Source organism: Pelophylax lessonae (genome assembly GCF_965119305.1).
Source record: "Pelophylax lessonae genome assembly, chromosome: 3".
NCBI classification, from domain to species: Eukaryota; Metazoa; Chordata; class Amphibia; order Anura; family Ranidae; genus Pelophylax; species Pelophylax lessonae.
Window position 1 is genome coordinate 111,863,109 of NC_138770.1, and position 12,890 is coordinate 111,875,998.

Below are 12,890 nucleotides of genomic sequence, written 5' to 3' on the forward strand. Positions count from 1 at the left end.
CTTCAGTTAGATATTGTTACCTTGTGCATAGCTTGTACTATTGTTAAAATCTATTTACTCTGTCTAAAATCATCCTATATGTTTTCAAAAATAATTGGGTGATATATTGTGTTTGTGTTCACTAAAACTCATTAGTGTATTTTTTTCCTGAAAATTTGTGTTTAATAAAGCACTGCGCAATTACTGTGCTACATAAAAAATTGCAACAACAACCGTTTTATTCTACAGGGTCTCTGCTTGAAAAAAACTATAATGTTTGGGGGGTCCTAAGTAATTTTCCTGCAGGAAAAAACAAAAAAAAATCTGATTTTTACATGTATGAGAGAATTGTGACGTTTGGCTGGAACTGGTTAAACAGCTCATCTTTTGCCTCCAGGGTCTGAAACCATCAGGTTGACATTATTACACAATGCAGTATATTCCTAATTGTCTTCATAGTAGTATTTATATAACACCAACTATTTACGCAGCGCCTTACACATATTGTATATTCACATCAGTCCCTGGCCTCAAGGAGCTTACAATCAAAGCTCCCTTATTCACATTCATACAAGCCAATTAACCTACCAGCATGTCTTTGGAGTGTGGGAGGAAACCCACATGAGCATAGGGAAAACATGCAAACTCCAGGCAGGTAGTGCTGTGGCTTGAACCAGTGACCCCAGACAGAAGTGCTAATCACTACACCACTGTGCTACCCAGTACTTTACAACCTGTGCCGATTTCTGCTGTAAAAATGATTGTGGCAGAATGGTATCGTGGGATTTAACGGCAGTTACACTAGCAGTAATAAGAATATGTATATAAATGAACTGATGAACATTTTTTAACATTTATCTGGACATTCTGTTGTTCTGTATTAGCTGCCATAGTGGGCTGGATGATAATTAAAAGTGACAATAGGCTGAAGAACATTTCTATGATAAATCTATTATACACACTGACAATATATTCTTCCCCAAAAACTCCTTGACTTATTCATGTACAGGCGGGACCATTTTGGTGTGCCCTTATCCCAGCATCGTCATAAACAAGCCGAGACAACTGTTACACACAATATTTGGTTGAAATTTGTCCCAGATAAGGTATTACATATGTTTTTTTTTTTTTTCTCTCCTTATTCTTCTCCTCTTCCATCCCTATTTTAAGGGATAGTTACCCAATGTATCCATATATTGTGTATTTTTACTTGTTATTTTTTCTCTGACTTTTGGTGAATTTTTCATAAGAATGATTATTGTGAATTGACACGATTGTGTTATATGTTGTAAGTTATTGACTTCGTTTGTTGTCTCTAGAAACAAATTGTATGGTCAGCCGAAAGATACAGGTCCTGAAGAAGCGGTAATTTTCCACGAAATGCATAGACCAAAAAAATGATATCTTGACCAATAACCACGTATTCCTTATAGTGGTTGATGTTTGTTGGGATTCATATGCAAGCTTTACCACATTTTGTATGCTTTAATACATTTTATTGTTAGGAAATAATACAATTTTGTATTTTTTTACATATTTGTATTTTGGTGTTCACTGGAGGGGTATTTGAAGTCCTGCCAATTTTTTTTGCTCTATATTTTTCATGTACATATAGCTAGGTGCTGGAGCAATTTGGAGATGGAGACATTGCCCTGGAGACATTCTTTCTCTACTGAGATACTGATCAGGTTATGCTGAACCATCTTCCTCTGGTCAGCAGGAGGAGAGCTAAAGCCAAGGAAGCTCAAAGTCTTCTATGCAGAGCACTGATAATCCTGAGAGTTGTAGTTTTAGATGGCAGCCATAAAATGGCTACACTATAATGGTTACTCTACAGATCCCAATATGCACTGTGCAGTAGGAGGAATGAAGAAATTATTTTTTATTAAACTGCCTGGAAAAGTGTTTCCTCTTGGCACCGAGGGAGTTATAGAGAGAGTACATTTACAGCAGTGATCTGAACCTGAGATTGGGAGTGAGGACACCAGGGGGCAGTGAAGCACTGCCCACATCACAGCACCTGCACCGCTGTAATAGGGAAACTGGAGTGCCCACTGTGCTTCCCATTTATGATCACTACCTTCTACAGCAAGAGGTCACCACAACATCCCGGGAACTATTCGCCCACTGCTGATACTGCTACTAGGGACTGAGCCACTCAGAGCAGGACACCAAGTGTACTCAATCCACACTGCACCGATACTGCAGTTATTCCAAAGCTAGACTGTGCCTTTACAAACCCTGTACTGCATTATATCAAACCTTTACCACATCTACCTTGCACCTGGGCCAAGGCTGTACCGTACCTATACTGTACCTATACTATATGTAGGTTAACTGGGTCGTTTAGTGCACCAATGCTCTTAAATGACCTCGACCATAGCCAGCAGAAGTACATCTCAAAGGACTACCCCTCCTGTAATAATTGTTTTGCAGGCCCCTTTGTTCCCCTGCCCCCTCTTCTACATCCACCTTTTCTACTGGACAGTGCATACCCAGTTGGTCTAGGGCTAGTATTGCCATCATAAATGGGCACTGGTGGTATAGTTCCAGCACTCGGTAGATAAAAATTTACTACTGCCCACTTCTGCACTTGAGGTGGCCTTGCTACTGTTTATGCGGATCTGGACGCCAAATGTCATCTTATGCCTAGTCCTTAATGTTAATCACCTCTGAATGCTAAACTGTGTTATTACCATTGTTTTTCCATTTTATGATTGCCTAGTTACCAACCATATTGGGTTACAATATATGGTTGTTTGCCTTTACTACCTGGTTTAGTGCCTGTTTTCTTTGATATAGCTCCACTACTGGGTACTAAGTATTCCTTTTAGTGGTTTCATGTGATATTGTATGTTTTTACACTCAACCTGGTGTGTCAGAGGGGCTGAGGTTCTTGAAAAGGTCGAGGCAAGGAACAGAGGACACATTCTATTTAGCTGCTCCTATGGAGGTAGCGCGACATATGCAACTGAATTACAGTTATACCAGGGCTTCATTTGGCTTTACCACAACACTTATTTTACAACACTCAACACTGAATGCATATACTGGTGGAAGCAAAAGCTAAAGGAGTTATATTTTTCTTTAAAATGATGTGCACTGCTTGACTCAACCATCCCTAAAGTTATTTCGCATATTGATTAACTGATTTACAGAAGGTCAAATCCTCTACTTCGTTATGAAGGTCATACTTACCATGCATAGGTGGAGAACTATTTGTGAAATTTCGAGTGTAGCCAGAGCCATTTACACAGCATGTTAATGGTACCGTTGCTGTGTTTTCACATGTCAGATATGTTTGCAGAGGGAAAACTGTTATTTCTTCTGTGAGAGGCAAAGTTATAAAAATCACAGTGAGACTGGCGTATGTACTTAGGCTGCCCTGGTAGACGACACAAAAGTAGTTACCTGTGAACAAAAGACCAATCAAATTATGTAGGGTTAGACTGCACCCACCTGCCCACAATCCCCCCAACACTGAGGCTATATCACCCAAAACATGAAAATCCACAAGTCAGATATAAAATATACAGCAATGAGCCATAACATTATGACCACTGACAGGTAAAGCGAATCACATGGATTTTCTTGTTACAATGGCATCTGAAAGTCGGTGGGATATATTAGGCAGCATGTGAACATGTTGTACCTGAAGTTGATGTGTTGAAAGCAGTGAAACTGGGCAAGTGTAATGATTTGAGCAACTTTGACAAAGGCCTAATTGTAATGGCTAGATAAACAGGTCAGAGCATTTCCAAAACGGCAGTACTTATGGGATGTTCCAGGTCTGCAGTCAGAGCTGCTGATAGATATATTTGGTGATATATTATTATGACAGACTTACCTTAAAAAACAGATTTCTCCAGCGGTGTGCTGTCACTACTTAGAGGGATTCCATCTGCATCTGGTCTTCTCTCTATTTCTGGGCTCCAGTTGTTTGGCAAAACTGCGATGATGTATCTCACACGCATGCACGCGGGAGTCATAGTCACAGTGCAGCTCTCTCAACGGATGGTATGCCTTTCATTGGGAGCACAGTGCACATGCACCGGTGCTATCACTGGCTGCTACGTTTAGGAGATATTCACTGTACCTAAATGTAAGCCCTATTATAGGCTTACCTGTAGATACAAGATAAAAAATGGAGTTTACTACTGCCAGACCGTTAGTAAATGGTTAAATAGAAGGAGTTGATACATGGATTTGCACAGGGAACTGACAGTGTAGAGAAGATGAAGCAAAGCTGCATAGGTCAGGAAGTCTGGGGGAGTGGGAAGCCCAGCTACATAAAGCACACTAAAGTGCACTAGGACAAGATAAAAGGCAGCTATGGAACCGGTGTAACAGTAAAGTCCTCACCCCATGGGAATGCAGCTAATCCGCTGTGACTTTGTCAGGGAGACAGAGCAAAGGGGGAGAGAGATGAAAAAAATATACAGGCTGGGACAAGGAGTATAGGAAGAACTGCAGGGATAGAAACAAAGTTACAGAGATAACAAACTCACCTAGCAGAGCTAACATTAGAACCAGCGCTGAGGGGGGGGGGGGGGCACACAAGGAGGGGGATTAGGGACAGATAACAATTGTGTCTCTCTTCCTCTAGAAGCTGAAATCAGGCAGCAGGGAGAAGGGGAGAGACCAGCTTTGATCTGCTGGAGGAAGAGAGACACAGTTGTTGTCTGTCACTGATCCCCCTCCCTGTGTGGGCCCCCCTGTATGCTTGGGCCCCCTACAAGACGACCGGTGGTCCCACCTATCAGCAGGCCCTGTCTGCAGTGGTTAGGATCTACTATAAGTGGTAGGAAGGAAAACCTGTGAACCATGGGCATTCAAGGCTTATTGATGCACATGTGGGGAGTAGGCTGTCCTGTGTAGTCCAGTCCAACAGAAGAAATACTGTAGCCCAAATTGCTAAAAAAAGTTTATGCTGGTTCTGAAAGAAAGGTGTTGGGACACATAGTGTATCGCAGTTTGTTGCTTATGGGGCTGGTCAGGGTGCCCATGCTGACCCATGTTCACACCCAAAAGCACCTACATTGAGCATGTGAGCATCAGAAATGGAAATAGCAATGGAAGAATGTGGCCTAGTCTGATGAATTCAAGAATGGTTTGAGGAAGACAACAATGATTTTGAAGCGTTGGCTTGACTTTCAACTTCTCAAGATTTCAATCCAATTGGGCATCTGTGTAATGCTTTGACAACAAAAATTAGGATACACAGAGGATCCATCTCACAACTTACAGGACTTAAAATATCTGCTACTGAGAGCTTGGCACCAGATACAACAGCATACCCTCAGAGGTCTAGTGGAGTCCATGCCTCGATGGGTTATGTTGGATGGTCATAATGTTATGGCTAATCGGTCTAACTAGCTTCTCGACCAATCAGAACATACAGGGTCAGCCTGCACCCTACCTACCCACAGTCCCCCAAAACTGGAACCGTAGCACTCGACACCATCCAAAATGAAGAAATAAAAATTAGAATATAAATGGAATCTTGACAAATCAGAACATGCAAGGTCAGACTGTACTCCACCTGTGCAAAGTTCCCTTCAACCCACCACTGGGGTTACAGTCCCTGACACATGATTGTAACGGAACTGCAAACCACACTGTACTTGTGGACTTCCGTCAGTATACGGCTTCCTCCCAGTCGTGAACATAGATATTAGATTTTCCAGAAACCCCCCATACAAAGCTAGTCAACAACTTAGCTTGTACTGGAATCTCCTCTTTATTGAACAGTCACACAGTTTTTACAGCATGGACATACCCCTCCTGATCAGATTATCCCACGCAGGTCAGGGGTTGCCTGATTACATTATCATATGCAGATGAAATTGTATACAGAAATAGAATTAACCTGAACTAATTATCTAGCCATCTGGACAGAAACATGTGAGTTCATTAACAATTAACAATGGGACAGACAGGCTCAACAGAATCCACACCCCACCTCAATTGACAGACAATAGGGAGAGCCTGTCTCTGACATTGAAGTTCAATACACATTATCATAATTGTAAACACAGAACCCATTTGCAGCAATCCAAACCATTAAGTATCTGTCTTTCACTCCCAGTGACGGTGAGTACTGTCACAATGATAATCCAGAATCAATCCAGTCAATACTGCATAACACCTACGCAAAGTTCCCCACTCTCCTCACTGGGACCACAGCACCTGACACATAAAAATCAAAACATAACATATAAATATCTCCATGACCAATCAGAACATGTAGAGTCATACTGCATCACACCTGTGCAAAGTTCCCCCCCCACCCCCTTCTCCCCACTGGGACCATAGCACCTGACACATGAAAATCCAAAATCAAGATATACATATCTCCATTAACAATCAGAACATGTAGAGTCACGCTGCATCACTCCTACGCAAAGTCCTTGCTCTCTCCCCACTGGGACCATAGCATCTGACACATCAAATCCCCATATTAGGATATAAATCGCACCTTGACCAATCAGTACATGCAGGGTCAGACTGCATCACACCTGTGCAAATTCCCTCCAACTTTTACTCTCACTAGGGTCATAGCACTCAACACAAAAAATCCAAAGTTAGGACATATATAACTCCTCCACTCAATTCACGTTATGTCTTGCCACCCCATGCTTCTTCCACCCAACCCTGTATGACCTGATTGGTACAGGGTTTCCTCACTAACTACCCTGATTTCTCAGTGTCATGACTGATCAAGACCAGAAGAGTCATAAAAGTGGCAATGCTCATGTTTGGTTCATAAAGACCGCAGCTACTCTAGAACTGGTTGCTGGCAGGACAGTTTAAAGCTAAACTGCAGGCAGATATAAATTAAACTAATTATTACCAAAATTAAGAAATAAATAGCCCCTCAACCAATTAGAACATGCTGAGTCATACGATACCCCACCTTTGCAAAGTCCTCCCCTACTGCGGCTATAGACACATGAAACATGAAAATCCAAAATTACAATATAAATGGTATCAGGACATGCAAACATGAAATCCCCATATTAGGATATAAATCGCACCTTAACCAATCAGGACATGCACGGTCAGACTGCATCACACCTGTGCAAATTCCCCTCATCTTTTACTCCCACTAGGGTCATAGCACTAAACACAAAAAATCCAAAGTTAGGTTATATACACTGCTCAAAAAAATTAAAGGAACACTTTGAAAACACATCAGATCTCAATGGGGAAAAATATCATGCTGGATATCTTTATTGATATGAACTGGGTAATGTGTTAGGAACGAAAGGATGCCACATCGTTTGATTAAAATGAAAATGATTAATCTACAGAGGGCTGTATTCAAAGACACCCTGAAAATCAAAGTGAAAAAATGCAGCAGGCTAGTCCATTTTGCTGAATGTTAATTGCAGTAACTCAAAATGGTACTCAGTAGTTTGTTTGGCCTTCAAGTGCTTGTATGCATGCCTGAGAATGGCAGAGCATTCTCCTAATGAGATAATATATGGTGTCCTGGGGCATTTCCTCCCAGATCTGGACCAGGGCATTACTGAGCTCTTAAACAGACTGAGGTGCACCTTGCGGTGTCGTATAGACCGAAACAAAATGTCCCAGAGGTGTTCTATTGGATTTAGGTCAAGTGAGCATGAGGCACTTTCAATGGTATCAATTAGTTCATCCTCCAGGAACTGGCTGCATACTCTCACCACATGAGACAGGGCATTGTCGTGCACCGAAAGGAACCCAGGTTGCACTGCACCAGTGAAGCGTCTGACAATGGGTCCAAGGATTTCAACCCGATACTTATGGCAGTCAGGGTGCAATTGTCTAGCCTGTAGAGACCTGTGTGTCCCTCCATGGATTGCCTCCCTAGAACTTCACTGACCCACCATTAAACCGGTCATGCTGAATGATGTTACAGGCAGCATAACATTCTCCATGGCTTCTCCAGACCTTTTCATGTCTTTCACATGTGCTCAGGATGAACCTGCTCTTATCTGTGAAAAGCACAGGGCGTCAGTGGTGGACCTGGCAATTCTGGTGTTCAACGGCAATTGCCAATCGAGCTCCACGGTGCCAGGCAGTGAGCACAGGGCCCTCTAGAGGATGACAGGCCCTCAAGCCACCCTCATGAAGTCTGTGAGTGTCTTAGCAACAGCCTAGCAACAAGTTAGAATGGGATGATGCCATTTCTGTAAAGTATCTTGGCCAGGCTTTTCGGGAGAAGGATGTAGATGGCTTACATCAATATCAGAGCCATTATTCAATTTTGGACAAAGCTTTACGGTTTTTTTTATCTATTTGGTGCCCCCTACCTGCATAGGCAGTTTTTTGATAAAGGTAAACTAACTAAGTTTTATCCATATTACATTTATGTAATCATATAGAATTATTCATGTCCTATGTCACATAGGATTGTTTTACCCACCAGCCCAAGAAGGGGATACCCTATTCTTCTGTAAAATGCTACTGTTAGCCACAATGTTGCTGATGGTGTCTTTCGCCCATACAATCTTAGTAACATTCATATTCGTCTGGCAATTCACATTGAGATTTTTGCTTGCTGAAATTTTCAAGGATGATGGTACTGTGATAATAGCTGCAGGAAGCAGAAATAGAGAGTTAGTTAATACCCATACAAAGCAAATGGAAGTTGGTAAAAACTCATGCAGAGTTCTGAAATAGAGAGGAATGGGAGAGGAAGAGGGCACAGGGCACCCGTGGACTCGGCAAACTCCAGAAAAGGGGACAAAAGTAATTATAGTCTTTGCAGTTAAATATACCTTTGGGCTTATTCAGTAGCAGTAGGACTGCGTTGGGCAGTTATTCAAGCGCAGTCCCACCACAAGACAATTCAAAATGCCTTGTCTCATACCTGGCTACTTCACACGACTGCAAGGTTATGTACTTATTTCAGCACAGTCTCACTTTGTGACATTTCAATAAAGGTAATTAAAAAAGTAAATAGTTTGATGAGCCGCAACTGGAACATCTGCACTGCTGTTATCCTACAGCACTCCAGCGGCTCCATTCTTAGGCAACCCCTGGTGTGAACAAGCTCTTAAGCTGACCCAGCATTCTGTGAGAGTAGCTCCTGACTGTAAGACACTAATTTATACCTTCCAACTTTTGGACTTGAGTATAAGGGACAAATTAGGTAGATGCAGTGGCGTAGCGTGGGTTGTCAGCGCCCGGGGCAAGGCATGTAATTTGCGCCCCCCCCACCTGTGGAAGTCCCGCCCCGAGGGACGTAACGCATGCGGAAGGGAGGGAGGAGAGTCTGACGTCACCCGCAGTCAATACACTATACACACAGTATACATACAGTATACACATACACTATACACACAGTATACACACAGTATACACATACACTATACACACAGTATACACACAGTATACACACACTATACACATACACTATACACACAGTATACACACACTATACACACACTATACATACAGTATACACATACACTATACACACAGTATACACACACTATACACACACTATACATACAGTATACACATACAGTATACACATACACTATACACACACTATACATACAGTATACACACACTATACATACAGTATACACATACACTATACACACACTATACATACAGTATACACATACACTATACACACACTATACATACAGTATACACACACTATACACACAGTATACACACAGTATACATATAGTATACATACAGTATACACATACACTATACACACACTATACACACAGTATACATACAGTATACACATACACTATACACACAGTATACACACAGTATACACATACACTATACACACAGTATACACACAGTATACACACACTATACACATACACTATACACACAGTATACACACACTATACACACACTATACATACAGTATACACATACACTATACACACAGTATACACACACTATACACACACTATACATACAGTATACACATACAGTATACACATACACTATACACACACTATACATACAGTATACACACACTATACATACAGTATACACATACACTATACACACACTATACATACAGTATACACATACACTATACACACACTATACATACAGTATACACACACTATACACACAGTATACACACAGTATACATATAGTATACATACAGTATACACATACACTATACACACACTATACACACAGTATACATACAGTATACACATACACTATACACACAGTATACACACAGTATACACATACACTATACACACAGTATACACACAGTATACATACAGTATACACATACACTATACACACAGTATACATACAGTATACACATACACTATACACACAGTATACACACACTATACACACAGTATACATACAGTATACACACAGTATACATACAGTATACACATACACTATACACATACACTATACACACAGTATACACATACACTATACACACAGTATACATACAGTATACATACAGTATACACATACACTATACACACAGTATACATACAGTATACACATACACTATACACACAGTATACATACAGTATACATACAGTATACACATACACACAGTATACACATACACTATACACACAGTATACATACAGTATACACACAGTATACATACAGTATACACATACACTATACACACAGTATACACACAGTATACACACAGTATACATACAGTATACACACACTATACACACAGTATACATACACTATACACACAGTATACATACAGTATACATACAGTATACACATACACTATACACACACTATACATACAGTATACACATACACTATACACACAGTATACATACAGTATACACATACACTATACACACACTATACACACAGTATACACATACACTATACACACAGTATACATACAGTATACACACACTATACACACAGTATACACACAGTATACATATAGTATACATACAGTATACACATACACTATACACACACTATACACACAGTATACATACAGTATACACATACACTATACACACAGTATACACACAGTATACACATACACTATACACACAGTATACACACAGTATACATACAGTATACACATACACTATACACACAGTATACATACAGTATACACATACACTATACACACAGTATACACACACTATACACACAGTATACATACAGTATACACACAGTATACATACAGTATACACATACACTATACACATACACTATACACACAGTATACACATACACTATACACACAGTATACATACAGTATACATACAGTATACACATACACTATACACACAGTATACATACAGTATACACATACACTATACACACAGTATACATACAGTATACATACAGTATACACATACACACAGTATACACATACACTATACACACAGTATACATACAGTATACACACAGTATACATACAGTATACACATACACTATACACACAGTATACACACAGTATACACACAGTATACATACAGTATACACACACTATACACACAGTATACATACACTATACACACAGTATACATACAGTATACATACAGTATACACATACACTATACACACACTATACATACAGTATACACATACACTATACACACAGTATACATACAGTATACACATACACTATACACACACTATACACACAGTATACACATACACTATACACACAGTATACATACAGTATGCACACAGTATACACATACACTATACACACAGTATATACACAGTATACACATACACTATACACACAGTATACACACTATACACACAGTATATACACCAGTATACACATACACTATACACACAGTATACACATACACTATACACACAGTATACATACACTATACACACAGTATACATACACTATACACACAGTATATATACAGTATACACAAAGTATACACACAGTATATATACAGTATACACAAAGTATACACACAGTATACACATACACACAGTATATATACAGCATACACATACACACAGTATATACACAGTATATATAAAGTATACACACAATATCTAAATATCAGCCTGATTGAACACACTGCTGCTGCCCCCATTTCCTGGCATGCTGGTACTTGTAGTGCTCCAGCAGCTCACAGACATTGGATGTGGTAATGTAGAACAGGAGGGGGTGGGCAGGTAATGAGTAGGGAGATGTAGCAGAGATTGGGGGAGAAGATTAGGGCATGTCCTTCCTCCAGAAGCAGTGCACTGCTCCTCACATGAAATCTATCGATCAGCCTCAGAGACAGGAGGAGCCCTGCAAGAGGAAACACAGCCTCTCCCCTCTCCCCTCCCCCCTCCTCAGCAGGGTAAGTACTGACAAGAATACATTTGGTTTATCTTCCCCAGCTCACCTTCTTCTATGAGGCTGCAGCCCGTCCTCTCCTCTCTTCTCCAGCTGTCCACATCTCCTGCTCCTTTATCAAACAAGGCGCGCTGGGGAAGGGGGCGTGCACACTGTGATCCCATAGGCTGAGAAGGCAGTGAAGGGGCGGAGCAGCTATAGACTCTGAATCTTCTCCATGAAAGGATGTCCGTAACTGAGATTTCAGGGACAGCACAGCCGCCGTGACTGCGCCCCCCTGAACATTGCGCCCGGGGCGGCCCGCACCGGCAGCACCCCCCACGCTACGCCACTGGGTAGATGGCTACTGGGGCAAAAAGTGAGTGGGGTTAAAAAACAGTAAATATTGAGCGAGGCCTAAATTGATAGTAAAGCCTTTTTTTTTTAACCACTTGCCTACTGGGCACTTTTACCCTCTTCCTGCCCAGGTCAATTTTCAGCTTTCAGCGCTGTCTCGTTTTAATTGACAATTGCGCAGTCATGCAACACTGTACCAAAACAACATTTTTATAATTTTATTTCACACAAATAGAGCTTTGGGTGCTATTTATTCACCACTCGGTTT

The 12,890-nt window shown here is 40.8% G+C and overlaps 1 protein-coding gene across 1 annotated transcript in view; it reads right to left on the reverse strand.

Moving 5' to 3' along the window:
* Positions 1-12,890, reverse strand: part of LOC309550104 (adhesion G protein-coupled receptor F5-like) — a gene marked incomplete at its 3' end in the record, with an annotated part of 113,698 nt that overhangs the window by 45,959 nt on the left and 54,849 nt on the right. Inside the window, exons 8-9 of the mRNA XM_082250561.1 lie at positions 8,390-8,560; positions 3,178-3,390 (exon numbers count right to left, since the gene is read on the reverse strand). Coding sequence (XP_082106687.1) covers positions 3,178-3,390; positions 8,390-8,560 — 384 coding nt within the window. The remainder of the gene's footprint in view (positions 1-3,177; positions 3,391-8,389; positions 8,561-12,890) is intronic.